A 20,315-nucleotide genomic window follows, 5' to 3' on the forward strand; every position below is an offset into this window, starting at 1 on the left:
CAGAGCAACCCCAAAGTCACCACACCAGCAGCTCAGGGCCGGTCAGGTGCAGAGTTCAAAGTGGTGCCCAAAACACATAGGCTAGAATGGAGAGAAGGGGGTGCCCCGGTTCCGGTCTGCTTGCAGGTAAGTACCCGCGTCTTCGGAGGGCAGACCAGGGGGGTTTTGTAGGGCACCGGGGGGGACACAAGTCCACACAGAAATTTCACCCTCAGCGGCGCGGGGGCGGCCGGGTGCAGTGTAGAAACAAGCGTCGGGTTCGCAATGTTAGTCTATGAGAGATCTCGGGATCTCTTCAGCGCTGCAGGCAGGCAAGGGGGGGGTTCCTCGGGGAAACCTCCACTTGGGCAAGGGAGAGGGACTCCTGGGGGTCACTTCTCCAGTGAAAGTCCGGTCCTTCAGGTCCTGGGGGCTGCGGGTGCAGGGTCTCTCCCAGGCGTCGGGACTTTAGGTTCAAAGAGTCGCGGTCAGGGGAAGCCTCGGGATTCCCTCTGCAGGCGGCGCTGTGGGGGCTCAGGGGGGACAGGTTTTGGTACTCACAGTATCAGAGTAGTCCTGGGGTCCCTCCTGAGGTGTCGGATCTCCACCAGCCGAGTCGGGGTCGCCGGGTGCAGTGTTGCAAGTCTCACGCTTCTTGCGGGGAGCTTGCAGGGTTCTTTAAAGCTGCTGGAAACAAAGTTGCAGCCTTTCTTGGAGCAGGTCCGCTGTCCTCGGGAGTTTCTTGTCTTTTCGAAGCAGGGGCAGTCCTCAGAGGATGTCGAGGTCGCTGGTCCCTTCGGAAGGCGTCGCTGGAGCAGGATCTTTGGAAGGCAGGAGACAGGCCGGTGAGTTTCTGGAGCCAAGGCAGTTGTCGTCTTCTGGTCTTCCTCTGCAGGGGTTTTCAGCTAGGCAGTCCTTCTTCTTGTAGTTGCAGGAATCTAATTTTCTAGGGTTCAGGGTAGCCCTTAAATACTAAATTTAAGGGCGTGTTTAGGTCTGGGGGGTTAGTAGCCAATGGCTACTAGCCCTGAGGGTGGGTACACCCTCTTTGTGCCTCCTCCCAAGGGGAGGGGGTCACAATCCTAACCCTATTGGGGGAATCCTCCATCTGCAAGATGGAGGATTTCTAAAAGTTAGAGTCACCTCAGCTCAGGACACCTTAGGGGCTGTCCTGACTGGCCAGTGACGACTCCTTGTTATTCTCATTATTTTCTCCGGCCTTGCCGCCAAAAGTGGGGGCCGGGCCGGAGGGGGCGGGCAACTCCACTAGCTGGAGTGTCCTGCTGGGTTGGCACAAAGGAGGTGAGCCTTTGAGGCTCACCGCCAGGTGTGACAATTCCTGCCTGGGGGAGGTGTTAGCATCTCCACCCAGTGCAGGCTTTGTTACTGGCCTCAGAGTGACAAAGGCACTCTCCCCATGGGGCCAGCAACATGTCTCGGTTTGTGGCAGGCTGCTAAAACTAGTCAGCCTACACAGGTAGTCGGTTAAGTTTCAGGGGGCACCTCTAAGGTGCCCTCTGGGGTGTATTTTACAATAAAATGTACACTGGCATCAGTGTGCATTTATTGTGATGAGAAGTTTGATACCAAACTTCCCAGTTTTCAGTGTAGCCATTATGGTGCTGTGGAGTTCGTGTTTGACAAACTCCCAGACCATATACTCTTATGGCTACCCTGCACTTACAATGTCTAAGGTTTTGTTTAGACACTGTAGGGGTACCATGCTCATGCACTGGTACCCTCACCTATGGTATAGTGCACCCTGCCTTAGGGCTGTAAGGCCTGCTAGAGGGGTGTCTGACCTATACTGCATAGGCAGTGAGAGGCTGGCATGGCACCCTGAGGGGAGTGCCATGTTGACTTACTCGTTTTTGTCCTCCCTAGCACACACAAGCTGGCAAGCAGTGTGTCTGTGCTGAGTGAGAGGTCTCCAGGGTGGCATAAGACATGCTGCAGCCCTTAGAGACCTTCCTTGGCATCAGGGCCCTTGGTACTAGAAGTACCAGTTACAAGGGACTTATCTGAATGCCAGGGTGTGCCAATTGTGGATACAATGGTACATTTTAGGTGAAGGAACACTGGTGCTGGGGCCTGGTTAGCAGGGTCCCAGCACACTTCTCAGTCAAGTCAGCATCAGTATCAGGCAAAAAGTGGGGGGTAACTGCAACAGGGAGCCATTTCTTTACACGCCCCTAATGACCACCTCTGCCACGGATTCCCTCACTACCACCCTTAAACAATGCCCCTGAAGTCTCCATAACTACTCTCTCTCAGATACATTTAATTAGTGTTATAGTTTTTCTCATACCAGCGTAGGGTTGTCAGAGAACTTTACATCACACACACATTACACAGAGACAATCAATCATGCACGTGTAAATCAGTTTATAGAAAATGCTACATCAGAGGACTACAAGGTTTAGGAGTCACATTGCATCCATACTGGTAGGTTGCATAGTTCTACTGTGCTTGGTCTGGAGAAGCCTAAGCTCAGTACTTGAAACTTCATGCATTGTAGGCAGGATTGTTTTGTGCAGAAAGGGGCACCTTCCTGCACAAAAACAATCCTGGGAGACCTTTTCCTCTTTCATGTGTGCTGCAGAATGCAGCACACATGAAAGAGGAAAAAATACGGAGAAATGAAAATGTCACTTACCCAGTGTACATCTGTTCGTGGCATCAGTCGCTGGAGATTCACATGTTCTGCATAGCTCGCCATCTGGTGTTGGGTCGGAGTGTTACAAGTTGTTTTTCTTCAAAGAAGTCTTTCGAGTCACGGGACCGAGTGACTCCTCCTTCTGTCTCCATTGCGCATGGGCGTCGACTCCATCTTCGATTGTTTTCCCCGCAGAGGGTGAGGTAGGAGTTGTGTTGTAGTAATAGTGCCCATGCAATGGAGTGACTAAGTATGTACCTATTTAAGGTTAAAATAATATATATACAAATATACAAAGTTGAAGCTAACTTCCGAACTGCTACAGGCTCCCGGGGAGGTGGGTGGGCACATGTGAATCTCCAGCGACTGATGCCACGAACAGATGTACACTGGGTAAGTGACATTTTCAGTTCGATGGCATCTGTCGCTGTAGATACACATGTTCTGCATAGACTAGTAAGCAGTTATCTCCCCAAAAGCGGTGGCTCAGCCTGTAGGAATGGAAGTGGTTTGAAATAATGTTCTTAACACGGCTTGACCTACTGTGGCTTGCTGTGCGGATAGCACGTCTACACAGTAGTGCTTGGTGAACGTGTGTGGCGTAGACCATGTGGCTGCCTTACATATTTCTTGCATTGGGATGTTTCCTAGAAAGGCCATGGTAGCACCTTTTTTTCTGGTTGAGTGTGCCCTTGGTGTAATGGGCAGTTGTCGTTTTGCTTTAAGGTAGCAGATTTGGATGCATTTAACTATCCATCTGGCTATACCTTGTTTTGATATTGGGTTTCCTGCATGAGGTTTTTGGAATGCAATAAATAGTTGTTTAGTCTTTCTGATGTTTTTCGTTCTGTCAATGTAGTACATTAATGCTCTTTTGACATCTAATGTATGTAGTGCCCTCTCAGCTACGGAATCTGGCTGTGGGAAGAACACTGGTAGTTCCACTGTTTGATTTAGGTGGAATGGTGAAATAACCTTTGGTAAAAATTTAGGATTAGTCCTTAGGACGACTTTATTTTTGTGTAGTTGTATAAAAGGTTCTTGTATTGTAAACGCCTGAATTTCGCTTACTCTTCTTAGAGATGTAATGGCGATGAGAAATGCAACCTTTCAGGTTAGGAACTGTATTTCGCAAGAGTGCATGGGTTCAAAAGGTGGACCCATGAGTCTTGTTAAGACAACATTTAAGTTCCATGAAGGAACAGGTGGTGTTCTTGGTGGTATAATTCTTTTAAGGCCTGCCATGAATGCTTTAATGACTGGTATCCTATATAGGGAAGTTGAATAGGTAGTCTGCAGGTATGCAGATATTGCCGCAAGGTGTATTTTAATGGAAGAGAAGGCTAGGCTAGATTTTTGTAAGTGAAGCAAGTAACCCACTACATCCTTTGGAGTTGCGTGTAAAGGTTGGATCTGATTATGATGGCAGTAGCAGACAAACCTCTTCCATTTACTTGCATAGCAATGCCTAGTGGACGGCCTTCTGGCTTGCTTTATGACATCCATACATTCTTGGGTAAGTTGTAAGTGTCCGAATTCGAGGATTTCAGGAGCCAGATTGCTAGATTCAGCGATGCTGGATCTGGATGTCTGATCTGTTGGTTGTGTTGTGTTAACAGATCCGGCCTGTTGGGCAATTTGATGTGGGGTACTACTGATAGGTCTAGCAGTGTTGTGTACCAGGGTTGCCTTGCCCAAGTTGGTGCTATTAAAATGAGTTTGAGTTTGTTTTGACTCAATTTGTTTACCAGATAAGGAAGGAGAGGGAGAGGAGGAAAAGCGTAGGCAAATATCACTGACCAGTTCATCCATAGGGCATTGCCTTGGGACTGCCTGTGTGGGTATCTGGATGCGAAGTTTTGGCATTTTGCGTTCTCTCTTGTTGCAAACAAGTCTATTTGAGGTGTTCCCCAGAGTCTGAAGTAAGTGTTTAGAATTTGGGGGTGAATTTCCCATTCGTGGACTTGTTGGTGATCTCGAGAGAGATTGTCTGCAAGTTGATTTTGGATCCCTGGAATAAACTGCGCTATTAGGCGAATGTGGTTGTGAATTGCCCATCGCCATATCTTCTGCGCTAGAAGGCTCAACTGCGTTGAGTGTCCCCCCCCCTGTTTGTTTAGATAATACATTGTTGTCATGTTGTCTGTTTTGACAAGAATGTATTTGTGAGTTATAATTGGTTGCAAAGCCCTTAATGCTTGAAAAACTGCTATCATTTCTAGGTGATTTATATGCAGTTTTGTTTGATGTACGTTCCATTGTCCTTGTATGCTGTGTTGATCGAGGTGTGCTCCCCACCCTGTCATGGAAGCATCTGTTGTTATTACGTATTGTGGCACTGGGTCTTGGAATGGCCGCCCTTTGTTTAAATTTATACTGTTCCACCATAGAAGCGAGAGGTAAGTTTGGCGGTCTATCAACACCAGATCTAGAAGGTGACCCTGTGCTTGTGACCATTGTGATGCTAGGCACTGTTGTAAGGGCCTCATGTGTAGTCTTGCGTTCGGGACAATGGCTATGCATGAAGACATCATGCCTAGGAGTTGTAATATCATCTTTGCTTGTATTGTTTGTGTTGGATACATGCGTTGTATGATCTTGTTGAAATTTTGAATTCTTTGTGGACTTGGAGTGTCTACTCCTTTTGTTGTGTCTATTATCGCTCCCAGGTATTGTTGTACTTTGCACGGCAAAATGTTGGATTTTGCAAAGTTGACGGTGAAACCTAGTTTGTAGAGGGTTTGTATGATTGATTTGTGTGTTGTAAGCACTTTGTTAGTGAATTGGTTTTGATTAGCCAGTAGTCTAGATACAGGAATACATGTATTTGCTGCCTTCTGATGTGTGCAGCCACTACTGCTAGACATTTTGTAAAGACTCTTGGTGCGGTTGTTAAACCAAAAGGCAATACTTTGAATTGGTAATGTATTCCTTTGAATACGAACCGTAGGTATTTTCTGTGAGATTGATGTATTGGTATATGGAAATACGCGTCTTTGAGGTCTAAGGTTGTCATGTAGTCCTGTAGTTTTAGCAATGGTAACACCTCTTGTAGCGTGACCATGTGAAAGTGGTCTGATTTGATGTAGGTGTTTAGTATTCTGTGGTCTGGGATTGGTCTCAGTGTTTTGTCCTTTTTTGGTATTAAGAAGTACAGTGAATAGACTCCTGTGTTTGTTTGTGTGTTTGGTACTTTTCGTTGAATGGCATATTGAGCACTGCCTGCTGTATCTCTGGTTTGAACCCAGACGTTCTTAGCCATGCGTGCCTTCTAATGGTCACAGATGTATTAATTGTTCTTGCAGCTGTGTCTGCTGCGTCCATAGAAGATCGTATCTGGTTATTTGATATGTTCTGTCCTTCCTCAACCACCTGCTTTACCCTTTTTTGTAGTTCCTTGGGTAGATGCTCGATGAGGTGTTGCATCTCATCCCAATGGGCTCTGTCATAGCGCGCCAGTAGTGCTTGAGAGTTAGCGATGCGCCACTGGTTTGCAGCTTGTACTGCGACTCTTTTCCCAGCTGCATCGAACTTGCGCTCTCTTTATCTGGGGGTGGTGCATCCCCAGATGTGTGGGAGTTGGCTCTTTTCCGAGCTGCTCCAACTACGACGGAATCTGGTGGCAGCTGTGTGGTGATAAAAACAGGGTCTGTAGGAGGTGCCTTATATTTCTTTTCCACCCTTGGCGTTATTGCCCTACTTTTGACCGGCTCCTTGAAGATTTCCTTTGCGTGCCGAAGCATACCTGGCAGCATAGGCAGGCTTTGGTAGGAGCTGTGGGTGGAGGAGAGGGTGTTGAATAAAAAGTCATCCTCAACTTGTTCTGAGTGGAGGTTTACGTTGTGGAATTGTGCTGCTCTAGCCACCACTTGAGAATATGCTGTGCTGTCTTCTGGTGGTGAGGGCTTTGTTGGATATGCCTCCGGACTGTTGTCCGACACTGGGGCGTCATATAAGTCCCAAGCGTCTTGATCCTGGTCACCTTGGCTCATGGTGGTGTGAGCCGGGGAATGTGACGGAGTTTGCATCGGTGAGACGTTAATTACAGGTGGAGGAGAGGGTGGCGGAGTCACCTTTTTCACCATTTTTGTTTGTGGCGCCTGGTCTGTTTGAAACTCCAGTCTCCTTTTTCTCCTAATACGGGGAAGGGTGCTTATTTTTCCTGTTCCCTGCTGTATGAAAATACGTTTTTGCGTATGGTCCACGTCGGTGGATTGCAGCTCTTCCTCAAACCTATGCTTTCGCATCTGAGAGGACAGTGATTGCTCCTCTGTATAAGAGCCTGGACCTGGGTCGGTTACGGGTTGTTTCAGCACCGAAACCCTGCCTGCATCTTTTTTCGGCTCCGAGGTGGCTTTTTTCTTTTTTGGAGTCGAAACCTCTCGGCGTCGATCTTCGTCGGTGCCGCTGTCTCGGCGTCGAGCCGTTTCTACACCGCTATCTCGGTGTCGTTGCTTTTCTCCAGCACTTTCTCGATCCCGAGAAGGCTGCGTGCCGGTGTCTCGACCGGAGTCGGACGATCTCGGCACTGTTTGGGCCTTTTTCGGTGCCGATGGTCGGTCACCGAATTTATGGGTGGAGCCATGGCCTGGTGGCAGTGGCGTCCCCTGGGCCTTGTCACTTTTCTTATGTGTTGTTTTCGACGTCTTACTCACGGTCTTTGATCGTCGAAATCCTCGGAGTCCGATTCGTGGATCGAAAAGGTTTCTTCTTCCTCTTCTTCCTCGAACTCTCGGTGCGCTGTCGGCGTGGACGCCATCTGAAGTCTCCTGGCTCGACGGTCACGGAGTGTCTTTCGGGACCGGAACGCGCGACAGGCTTCGCAAGTCTCCTCACTGTGCTCAGGTGACAGGCACAGGTTACAGACCAAATGTTGGTCTGTATACGGGTATTTGTTGTGGCATTTGGGACAAAAACGGAACGGGGTCCGTTCCATCGGCGTTGTTCAACACGCGGTCGGGCCGACCAGGCCCCGACGGGGGATCGAAAAGTACCCCGAAGGGCACCGGAGCGCGTCGATCTTCGATGCGGTGTTGAATCTAACTACGCCGATCCCGAACGCAACAATACTGACGAAAATCTTCCGATATTTACTAACTTTCCGTTCCGAAACTCGGAGCGACAGGAACACGTCCGAACCCGATGGCGGAAAGAAAACAAACGAAGATGGAGTCGACGCCCATGCGCAATGGAGACAGAAGGAGGAGTCACTCGGTCCCGTGACTCGAAAGACTTCTTCGAAGAAAAACAACTTGTAACACTCCGACCCAACACCAGATGGCGAGCTATGCAGAACATGTGTATCTACAGCGACAGATGCCATCGAATGAAAATGTCACTTACCCAGTGTACATCTGTTCGTGGCATCAGTCGCAGTAGATTCGCATGTTCTGCAATAGCTCGCCATCTGGTGTTGGGCCGGAGTGTTACAAGTTGTTTTTCTTCGAAGAAGTCTTTCGAGTCACGGGACCGAGTGACTCCTCCTTTTGTCTCCATTGCGCATGGGCGTCGACTCCATCTTCGATTGTTTTTCCCCGCAGAGGGTGAGGTAGGAGTTGAATTGTAGTAATAGTGCCCATGCAATGGAGTGACTAAGTATGCACCTATTTAAGGTTGAGATGACACATATATAAATAATTGAAGGTAACTTCCAAACTGCTACAGGCTCCCGGGGAGGCGGGTGGGCACATGCGAATCTACTGCGACTGATGCCACGAACAGATGTACACTGGGTAAGTGACATTTTCAGTTCGATGGCATCTGTCGCTGTAGATACGCATGTTCTGCATAGACTAGTAAGCAGTTATTTCCCCAAAAGCGGTGGATCAGCCTGTAGGAGTGGAAGTAGTCTGAAATAATGTTCTTAATACAGCTTGACCTACTGTGGCTTGTTGTGCGGATAACACGTCTACACAGTAGTGCTTGGTGAATGTGTGAGGCGTAGACCATGTGGCTGCCTTACATATTTCTTGCATTGGGATGTTTCCTAGAAAGGCCATGGTAGCACCTTTCTTTCTGGTTGAGTGTGCCCTTGGTGTAATGGGCAGCTGTCGTTTAGCTTTAAGGTAGCAGATTTGGATGCATTTAACTATCCATCTGGCTATACCTTGTTTTGAAATTGGGTTTCCTGCATGAGGTTTTTGAAATGCAATAAAGAGTTGTTTAGTCTTTCTGATGTTTTTTGTTCTGTCAATGTAATACATCAATGCTCTTTTGACATCTAATGTATGTAGTGCCCTTTCAGCTACGGTATCTGGCTGTGGAAAGAACACTGGAAGTTCCACTGTTTGATTTAGATGGAACGGTGAAATAACCTTTGGCAAGAATTTAGGATTGGTCCTTAGGACGACTTTATTTTTGTGTAGTTGTATAAAAGGTTCCTGTATTGTAAACGCCTGAATCTCGCTTACTCTTCTTAGGGAAGTAATGGCGATGAGAAATGCCACCTTCCAGGTTAGGAACTGTATGTCGCAGGAGTGCATGGGTTCAAAAGGTGGACCCATAAGTCTAGTTAGGACAACATTTAGGTTCCATGAAGGAACAGGTAGTGTTCTTGGTGGTATAATTCTCCTAAGGCCCTCCATGAATGCTTTAATGACTGGTATCTTATATAGGGAAGTTGAATAGGTAGTCTGCAGGTATGCAGATATTGCTGCAAGGTGTATTTTAATGGAAGAGAAAGCTAGGTTAGATTTTTGTAAGTGAAGCAAGTAACCCACTACATGTTCTGGAGTTGTGTGTAATGGTTGTATTTGATTAATATGGCAGTAGCAAACAAACCTCTTCCATTTACTTGCATAACAGTGCCTGGTGGATGGCCTTCTGGCTTGTTTTATGACTTCCATACATTCTTGGGTAAGTTGTAAGTGCCCGAATTCTAGGATTTCAGGAGCCAGATTGCTAGATTCAGCGATGCTGGATCTGGGTGTCTGATCTTTTGGTTGTGCTGTGTCAACAGATTTGGCCTGTTGGGCAATTTGATGCAGGGTACTACTGATAGGTCTAGCAGCGTTGTGTACCAGGGTTGCCTTGCCCAAGTTGGTGCTATCAATATGAGTTTGAGTTTGCTTTGACTGAGTTTGTTTACCGGGTAAGGAAGGAGAGGGAGAGGAGGAAAAGCGTAAGCAAATATCCCTGACCAGTTCATCCATAGGGCATTGCCTTGGGATTGTTTGTGTGGGTATCTGGATGCGAAGTTTTGGCATTTTGCGTTCTCCCTTGTCGCAAACAAGTCTATCTGAGGTGTTCCCCAGAGTTTGAAATAAGTGTTCAGAATTTGGGGGTGAATTTCCCATTCGTGGACCTGTTGATGATCTCGAGAGAGATTGTCTGCGAGTTGATTTTGGATCCCTGGTATAAACTGTGCTATTAGGCGAATTTGGTTGTGAATTGCCCAATGCCAAATGTTTTGTGCTAGCAGGCTTAACTGCGTGGAGTGCGTCCCCCCCTGCTTGTTTAGATAATACATTGTTGTCATGTTGTCTGTTTTGACGAGAATGTATTTGTGAACTATTATTGGTTGGAAAGCTTTTAGTGCTTGAAAAACTGCTAGAAGTTCTAGGTGATTGATATGCAGTTTTGTTTGATGTACGTTCCATTGTCCTTGTATGCTGTGTTGATCGAGGTGTGCTCCCCACCCTGTCATGGAAGCATCTGTTGTTATTACGTATTGTGGCACTGGGTCTTGGAAAGGCCGCCCCTTGTTTAAATTTATGTTGTTCCACCACAGAAGCGAGAGGTAAGTTTGGCGGTGTATTAACACCAGATCTAGATGGTGACCCTGTGCTTGAGACCACTGTGATGCTAGGCATTGTTGTAAGGGCCTCATGTGCAGTCTTGCGTTTGGGACAATGGCTATGCATGAAGACATCATGCCTAGGAGTTGTAATACCATCTTTGCTTGTATCTTTTGTGTTGGATACATGCGTTGTATGATGGTGTTGAAATTTAGAATTCTTTGTGGACTTGGAGTGGCTACTCCCTTTGATGTGTCTATTATGGCTCCTAGGTATTGTTGTACCTTGCGCGGCAGAATGTTGGATTTTGTAAAGTTGACGGTGAACCCGAGTTTGAAGAGGGTTTGTATGATCTGATTTGTGTGATTTGAGCACTCTATGAACGAATGGGCCTTGATTAGCCAGTCGTCCAAATATGGGAACACATGTATTTGCTGCCTTCTTATGTGTGCAGCGACTACCGCTAGACATTTGGTAAAGACTCTTGGTGCGGTTGTTAATCCGAAAGGCAGTACCTTGAATTGGTAATGTATTCCTTTGAATACAAACCTTAGGTATTTCCTGTGCGATGGGTGTATTGGTATATGGAAATAAGCATCCTTGAGGTCTAAAGTTGCCATGTAGTCGTGTAGTTTTAGCAATGGCAATACTTCTTGTAGTGTGACCATGTGGAAGTGGTCTGATTTGATGAAAGTGTTCACTACTCTGAGGTCTAGGATTGGTCTCAGCGTTTTGTCCTTCTTTGGTATCAGAAAGTACAGTGAGTAAACTCCTGTGTTTATTTGTGTGTTTGGCACTAATTCGATTGCATTCTTTTGCAATAGTGCCTGCACTTCTATCTCCAGGAGATTGGAATGGTGTGTTGTTAAATTTTGTGCTTTTGGTGGTATGTTTGGAGGGAATTGTAGAAATTCTATGCAATAACCATGTTGGATAATTGCTAGAACCCAAGTGTCTGTAGTGATTTCCTCCCATGCTTTGTAATAATGACCTATTCTTCCCCCCACTGGTGTTGTGTGGAGGGGGTGAGTGACATGTGAGTCACTGTTTAGTAGTAGGGGTTTTGGGGCTCTGAAATCTTCCTCTATTTCTAGGGAATTGCCCTCCTCTATATTGTCCCCGAAAACCTCCTCTATACTGTCCCTGGTAACTGGACGGTGTTGCTTGTGAGGTGCTGGCTTGTGTGCTTTGACCCCGAAACCCCCCTCGAAAGGGCGTTTTACGGAATGTGCTGTAATTCCCTCTGCTCTGCGGGGAGTAGAGTGCGCCCATGGCTTTGGCAGTGTCCGTATCTTTTTTGAGTTTCTCAATCGCTGTGTCCACTTCTGGACCGAACAGTTCTTTTTCATTAAAAGGCATATTGAGAACTGCTTGTTGAATCTCTGGTTTAAATCCAGACGTTCGGAGCCATGCATGCCTTCTGATAGTTACAGATGTATTAATTGTCCGTGCAGCTGTATCTGCAGCGTCCATGGAGGAGCGTATCTGGTTGTTGGAGATGGTCTGTCCCTCCTCAACCACTTGTTTTGCCCTATTTTGTAAGTCCTTGGGCAGATGTTCAATGAGATGTTGCATCTCGTCCCAGTGGGCTCTGTCATAGCGCGCAAGTAGTGCCTGAGAGTTCGCGATGCGCCACTGGTTTGCAGCTTGTGCTGCGACTCTTTTACCAGCTGCATCGAACTTGCGGCTTTCTTTATCTGGGGGTGGTGCATCTCCAGATGTGTGAGAGTTGGCCCTTTTCCTAGCTGCTCCTACAACAACAGAGTCTGGTGGCAGCTGTGTAGTGATGAAAACCGGGTCCGTAGGAGGCGGCTTATACTTTTTTTCCACCCTTGGTGTGATTGCCCTACTTTTGACCGGCTCCTTAAAGATGTCTTTTGCGTGCCGGAGCATACCAGGGAGCATAGGCAGGCTTTGGTATGAGCTGTGGGTGGAGGAGAGTGTGTTGAATAAGAAATCATCCTCGACCTGTTCTGAGTGGAGGCTTACGTTGTGAAATTGTGCTGCTCTAGCCACCACTTGAGAGTACGCGGTGCTGTCTTCTGGTGGAGATGGCTTTGTAGGGTATGCCTCCGGACTGTTATCTGACACTGGGGCGTCGTATAGGTCCCATGCGTCCTGATCTTGGTCACCCTGGCTCATGGTGGTGTGAGCTGGGGAGTGTGATGGAGTTTGTGCTGGTGAAACGTTAATCACGGGCGGAGGAGAGGGTGGTGGTGTAACTCTTTTCACCACTTTTGGTTGTGGTGTTTGTTCCGTCTGGAACTCCAACCTTCTCTTTCTCCTAATGGGGGGAAGGGTGCTTATTTTTCCTGTCCCCTGCTGAATGAAGATACGCTTTTGCGTATGGTCCACATCAGTTGCTTGTAGCTCTTCCTCAAACCTATGCTTCTGCATTTGGGAGGTTAGCGAGTGCTCTTCTGTATAAGAGCCTGAAGCTGGGTCGCTTGCAGTTTGTTTCGGCATCGAAACTTTGTCTGCGTGTTTTTTCGGCTCCGAGGTGACTTTTTTCCTTTTCGGGGCCGAAACCTCTCGGCGTCGATCTGTTTCGGTGCCGCTGTCTCGGCGTCGAGCCGTGTCCACACCGGCATCTCGGTGTCGAGGCTTGTCTCCAGCACTTTCTCGGTCCCGAGAAGGCTGCGTGCCGGTGTCTCGACCGGAGTCGGACGATCTCGGCACTGTTTGGGCCTTTTTCGGTGCCGACGGTCGGTCACCGAATTTATGGGTGGAGCCATGGCCTGGTGGCAGTGGCGTCCCCTGGGCCTTGTAAATGTTTCTCTGTGTGGTTTTCGACGTCTTACTCACGGTTTGTGTATCGTCGAATCCTTCGGAGTCTGAGTCTTGGATCGAGAAGGTACCTTCCTCTTCCTGTTCCTCGAACTCCCGTTGGGCTGTCGGTGCGGACGCCATCTGAAGTCTTCTGGCTCGACGGTCTCGGAGTGTTTTTCGGGACCGGAACGCACGACAGGCCTCGCAGGTGTCTTCGCTGTGCTCAGGTGACAGGCACAGGTTGCAGACCAAGTGTTGGTCTGTGTAGGGGTATTTATTGTGGCATTTGGGGCAGAAACGGAACGGGGTCCGTTCCATGGGCGTTCTTCAGCACGCGGTCGGGCCGACCAGGCCCCGACGGAGGATCGAAAAACTACCCCGAAGGGCACCGGAGCTCTTCGATCTTCGATGCGGTGTGGAATCTAAGTACGCCGATCCCGAACGCAACAATACCGACGAAAATCTTCCGAAATTAGCTAATTTTCCGTTCCGAAACTCGGAGCGACAGGAACACGTCCGAACCCGATGGCGGAAAAAAAACAATCGAAGATGGAGTCGACGCCCATGCGCAATGGAGACAAAAGGAGGAGTCACTCGGTCCCGTGACTCGAAAGACTTCTTCGAAGAAAAACAACTTGTAACACTCCGGCCCAACACCAGATGGCGAGCTATTGCAGAACATGCGTATCTACAGCGACAGATGCCATCGAACCTAAAGATATTTCTCCTTGTTATGCCTCTCCTGGAGAGGAAAAAGGTTTAAGTGTATCCCCAGGTTTACAAGGTCTTGTAAATGGGGATGCATCAAATTCCATGGGTGTTGCATGGGAACACCCACCGCAATGCCTATGAAATGCCTCCTTTGTGCAGAGTGAGGCAACACAGCAATATGCACAGACTTGCCTTACTCCATATCTATGAAGCCTTTCAAAGCCACGCAAAGTGGCTTTGCGTGGCCTCATAAATATGATTTGAAGGTCTGCACTGCCGTTGCATCTCAAAAAGTGAGGCAACAGCCACACAAGTGGCTTGTAAACTTTCTCCTAAGTTACAACTGTCAGGGATCCAAATGGCATCATCAACTACCTTGATGGTGAGAGTCTCAATACTGCCTCTGAGCCTAAGACTAAGGCTGAAGCAGCTGATGGTGATCAGTGCGCTTCTAGAGTTGGATGCAGATGACCCTCGCTAAGATTATCCTAGCCACAGGGTGGTGATGGGATGGTAGTTTTAGAATACAATTGTTTAGCTGATCTGAAAATGTTTTGACAACTCTAGCATGAAATTTGAAATAAATCCATTTTATTATAGATTATGTGCAGCACAGCCCTATTTGTATCTGAGTTTAAAGTGAACAGAGCCAACAGCCAAATGAGACTCTCCTGTCACGTTGGAACAACAAACTTCTTAGTGCTCCTGAGTAAGTAAGTGAAGGTTACATTTAAAGCTATATCAAGGTCCCACCATGACATTCCTAAACTGTAGGCAAATGTATGAGTAAGAAGAACAGATTAGTAAACTTGGAAGTATCCTGTGGCTAGTAGGTCAGTGGGGCTTCTGTTTAAAGGATTAGAATCACTTTGGTTATCAGTAAAGATCAGCACATTGTAATCATTCCTAGATTCCAATAATTCAGTGTTATATGTTTATTATGCTAATAGGCCGGAATTCATTGTTATATGTTATTCTGCTAATAGGCCGGAATGCGTGGAAGCCCAAGAGCCTCTTCATTAAGCAGTGAGATGGTTCCATTTCATGATACTGCCATCAACACAAAATTGTATGCTTCAGCAATATATTCCCACATGTGTACAGGGAAATGTGCCCAGGGTCGAAGTAAAAAGCCTAGAAATAGCCACCATCAAGATGATGTGACTGTTGAGACCTCTAATTCCGACTCTCCTCCCCGGCCCTCTTCTAATCTTTAGTCCTCTCCCTACAGTCCACATTACACAAAGTGCTGTGAAATGACCATAAGGGGGTGCCAGGTGAATGATGTCACAATAGGTCTAAAAACCCAACCAGACATCATCAAACAAAGGAACATTCTAGAATTCCTATGTAGGACTAGTAAAGAGAATTATCTCTACACAGAATGTTCCCTTTAAGATGAATGAATTGCTAAAAAGAATCCCAGCAAAATGCCCCTGTTCACAAGGACAAAATGCGGACTTGAGGTTTCTGTCACACAGTAAGGAGGTTACGTGATTACAACTGGCACTTTGTAAAGGAAGACAAAATGACTTCATTAATATATCCATGCTACTGTGGTTTCTCGCAGGTTGACTGACCTACAAGAAGCTGAGAACTGACAAAGGACAATGTGATTGTGGAAGCCATTCTGTCATGACAGTCTTTAAATTACAGATACTGGAAACAGCAATGAGAAAGCCAGTTTCCTAAACATGGATTCATTTTTAGGGAGCGCTTGTGCTTGACATCTTATCCTCAAATTAAAGGGCATACATAACTAGTAGTGATCATCTCATCTGCTCCTTCACCTCCAACAATCTGTCAAATCTTCAAAAATATCATAACTTCCCTCCAAGCTTTAAAACAACAGCATTTCCACCATCATGATATAGCTTATAAAATAATACGATGTAACACAAACAAAAAATACGAAAACTAATGCATATACCACAACAGAATGTAAACACACAATGTAACAAAGCAATGTAAAATTGCATTGTTATACATAGCAAATAACACATGTCCAACTGCACAAAACACACGACAAAATATAACATACATTGTTTAAAAAGTGCAAGCTATTACTTATCAAACAAATTGTGGTACATTTTAGTAAAACTCCACTCGAACTAGCTTCTACCGCTTTCCGAGGAACAAACGATCTATGACCCACTTGTAGGAAAGCTCTACAGCGGGGTCCATTCCTAGGTAATAACAACGTCATTTATACCATCAGAATCTAAATTCAGGACTCATTCAAAACACGAACATTCCTGTTATCATGGAAAAATGAGCTCATGTGGCATCTCACCCAAGTCTTGGCCGTGCGCCCTTTCGTTCCCCTGCACATAAAGTAAGGAATAGCCATCGTAGATTCGTGACGTTCCTTGCGGACATGGCGGAGTATCCATACTTTGGCTGTGTCGAGTTATTAGGAAACCGTGGGCGACTGAACCTGTTCCCGGTGGGCCTGGAAGACCTTGCAAGCCATCTGGCCCTGGTGGTCCTGGAATGCCTCTCGTACCTGGTGGCACACGAATTAGGATATCAGTTACGATTTGGTACTGAGAAACAAACAAATCAATTAGAAAAACAGAGCAACCTCACAATCCCAAGAATTTGCTGCAATGCTTTATGCCAATATTTTCTTTATTTGACTAAGGCTATAAACATTGTCATATAAAAAACATATATTTTTACATTAACTTTAAAAAAAATAAAAAAACACATCCTGGGAATGTAGAATGGACATTTTCCACGTTTGCGCGCTGTAAAGAGAAACGAGTGAGATGTTTTAAAATACAATGAGAGGCGCATTCCTAGAGAGGGAGAGACTGCAATACGCTTTTTGAGAAGATATTTGATAGCTGGCCATTATATAACGTACTAAATAAAGATGGCACTTTTATTGATGAGGTTTTCACAGTTGTCATCTTCCTGGCTACACTGCGATCAACTGCAACATGAGACTTAGGCCCATATTCATACTTTTTTAGCGCCGCATTTGCATCGATTTTTGATGCAAAATCGGCGCAAATTTACCAAAAAATTACACAAATGCATTTTTAGATTTTGCACATGGTTACCACCAAGTTCAACTTGGTGGTAATTAGCGATTCCTTAATGCCCAATTCGCATTACGGAATTGCTTCATACATGTGCTTAAGAAATCGCAAATAAGGAATCCTTATTTGTGATTTCTTATTTAGAGAATCGCAATTTGCGATTCTCTAAATGGGGTCGCAATTTTAAGGAATCGCTATTTTAGTGATTCCTTAAAATTGCACTGTGAATGCCTTTCTTACATTCAGAAAGGTGATTTTGCATTCGCAAACGGCCGAATTTTGCAATTTGCACTGTTTGCGAATGCAAAATTCTTTGATACATCTGGCCCTTAGTGTGCTAAAGTTGGCCGTCAAAGTTCCAGAGCCATATCAAATTTTCTGAATTTAAATGTGGGAATAATTTACATGCAATAAACAGGAATACTTGATAGTCCCCATTTCAGTTAAAAAACTAGTGGATTGTGGCTCTGGAGCATCAACGACCAACACCCCTACTTGAAAGCAGATGCAGTCAGTTACATTGTCCCACCACTCAAGTCAAATTAGTCTTGACTCCCCCCTAAATGAGTAGTCCAGCCAAATTACTAGTCCACATCTCCCCAAGGAGCATCTGACTGCTTTACACATTTCCATGCTTACAAAATCCACTGCTCCAAAGGGGCAAATCCTCAACCTATATGGAAGAGCTGCAGATCCTACCGTGGTGCTAGGGGAATGGGCTCCTGACTCAAGGGAGCTGAGGAACGTGACTGGTACCGCGTGAACTTTCACATATGCTTACACTGAAAAGCTGCTCCAATTCTCTGCCATACCACTGTCCAATAAAATTGGACCATGAATAAATCTGGTTTGAAGACATGCAGATCATTCACCATCACTGCCCCTCCTCACACTAGTAAGTCTGTGAGTGCAACAGTTCCAGCTTCTCGAAAGGGACACCCTCTCTATGATCCACCAGGCATTGGGAGCTGAGCTCTCCCACCCAACTACCTAAAGATACTGCCAGGTAGCTCACAATCAAGGAAATGCACGGCCGCTCCAGCTAACTCCAGAGGCTCAACACCTCTTAGCACAAAACCCAGAATCCCACTCCACCCTGCTTCTAGCAGTACCATAAGGCGGTGGTGTTGTCCATGAGAACCTGCACCAGCTTTCTCTTAATGGAGGGGAGGAAGGCCTTTGTTGAAACTGCTGAGGAATTTTTTGGGCATGAGTTGTAAGTACCATGGAACGAGGTGTGGTGCTGTGTTGCTTTAAGTGTTTGCATGCAGAATCAACCTTTTCTCCAAAAAAAGGCATAGCCATTATGGACACTGGCACATCCCTTGAAAAGCCAGTGGATCTTATTGATTCAGGGCGGTTGAGTACCACACTAGTGTCTAATGCATATGACACACAGTCATATGTAACATGGCTAGCCCTAATGACATAATGTGCTGCACTCTGACCACCCTAAATGGTTTGAGTTGAGCCCAAAACAGGCCCGAGAACAGTACATGATCGCAGGCTGGTGTAATATTCCTTAAAGAGGTGAGTCTTCAACTTTTTCCTAAATTGAGGTGGTCCCGATGGATACGTGGATATTATTCCAGATCCTGGGTGCATAGATAGAAACGTGCTGTTGTATTGTTATTTCTTTTGTACACTCCTTAGTATGCAGTGAGCAGAATGGTGGCAATAAGTGAACGTGCCTGCAAGAGGGGCAGAGAGAGGGCTGGTTGTAATGGCTTTGTAAATTATGCAACTGGTTTTCAGGATGGTGCAGGCTTGCAAGGGGAGCCAATGAAGTTCCATTTGGGTGGGCATTTCTTCAGGTCCTGGATGAGGTGTGTTGTGGTGTGTAGGATCCCCTTAAGGGTGCCCGTGTGGAGACTGGGAAGCCATGGAATAGGGCATTACTGTCATCGAGCTGCAAGATTCAAAATGCTTGAAAAGCAGGCCTGAACCTACTTTTGGAAAGTAATGGGTTGACTTTCTTCAGAAGAGAGCAGGTAGCAGGCTGTCTGTTTTTTTGTCAATATGTTCCTTGAGGTACAGTTTAAGGTCCATGGTGAACCCAAGTGCTTTGAGATTCTCAGTGAGAGCTGGAGTTTGAAACAGTCACGGTTTATGTCATGTCCTGTATCTTGTTTGTTCTTGGCAAATAATAGGAATCTGTCTTGGTTGAGCTTCAGGTAGGCGCTGGACATCCAGCTCTGGATGATGTGCAAGCAGGTTTTGCATGCTGGTGTCTGAAGCATAGGAGACTTTCGTGTATAGTTGAGCTTCATTGGCATATTGGTAAATCTTGATGCTGTGAACTGTGAGTAGAGCACCAAGCAGCTTCATGTAAAAATTAAAGATTACAGTAGACAGTATGGAACTCTGGGGGACTCTACATGTATTAGGAATCTTGTGACTTGGATATACCCATGTGAATAAACTGGTGTTGGTTGGAAAGGTGGGAGAAAAACCAGTGAAGTACATTGACCATGAACCCTATTCCCGATTAGAGGGTGCATATGAGGGGGAAATGGTTGACTGCGTCAAAGGTAGAAGAGAGTTACAGCAATATCAAGAGGCAGGGGTCATCTGCATCTGTGGTCAAAACTGCATCTTCTAAGATGTGTAAGACGGCAAGCTCTGTGTTGCAGCATGATCTGAAGCTAGCTGGTATTCGTACAGGCTATGGTTAGCACTGCTGTGATCTTGGAGGTGAACATAGACTGTTTTTTAAATGATATTGCTGATGAATGTTAGATTATTGATGGGCTGGTAGTTGGTGAAACCACTGGGGTCTAGTGTAGGTTTGTTTAGGAGTGGAAGGATCTGGCCAGTCTTGAGAGGTTCTGGGAAGATGCCTTGAGTAAAGGAGGCACTGACAATGGTAAGTAGGGGTAAGAGAGCATTACCAGAGAGAGCTTACAGATGATGGTAGGACATCATCTTCACAATAAGTGGCTTTGGGGGACTTCAGTATGTCAGTCAGATTTGAGAGTGTTAGGACACTGAAGGCTGACCATTGCAGGACCCTACTGAAAGGGGTGGGCGTGAGAGATGAAGGAGGCTTAGTATCATTGTTATGCTGTTTGATATTCTATATTTCATCAGTGAAGATGCACTTTTCTGTGGGATGAGGAATTGGTGGGTGTAGCAGTGGGGTACTTGTTTGTCTTCAAATGTGTTTCTGCTTCTATTGGTGGCTTCATTGCTGGTGACGATATAGTACTGTGCTTTGGCTGATGAGCTGTCAGCGTATTGCAGGAAGGGCCTTTAGCATCAAGAAGTCATCAGGAGTTCTGTTTTTCTTCTATCTTCTGTCCAGAGAGTTTGTAGGGAATGCATTAGAATTAACTTTACTGGTGGATGCTTGGACCACCAAACCTTCAGAAGTCCGGTGCTGTGTAAGGAAGTCTGTGTCACCTGGTGCCTCGCTAC

General features: G+C 46.2%; 1 protein-coding gene across 1 annotated transcript in view; it reads right to left on the bottom strand.

Moving 5' to 3' along the window:
- Window positions 1-20,315, bottom strand: part of COL4A5 (collagen type IV alpha 5 chain) — a 1,021,631-nt gene that overhangs the window by 98,732 nt on the left and 902,584 nt on the right. The window contains exon 47 of the mRNA XM_069211570.1: window positions 16,145-16,357. Coding sequence (XP_069067671.1) covers window positions 16,145-16,357 — 213 coding nt within the window. The remainder of the gene's footprint in view (window positions 1-16,144; window positions 16,358-20,315) is intronic.

The sequence above is a fragment of the Pleurodeles waltl genome, chromosome 2_1, assembly GCF_031143425.1.
Source record: "Pleurodeles waltl isolate 20211129_DDA chromosome 2_1, aPleWal1.hap1.20221129, whole genome shotgun sequence".
Taxonomy (NCBI): domain Eukaryota; kingdom Metazoa; phylum Chordata; class Amphibia; order Caudata; family Salamandridae; genus Pleurodeles; species Pleurodeles waltl.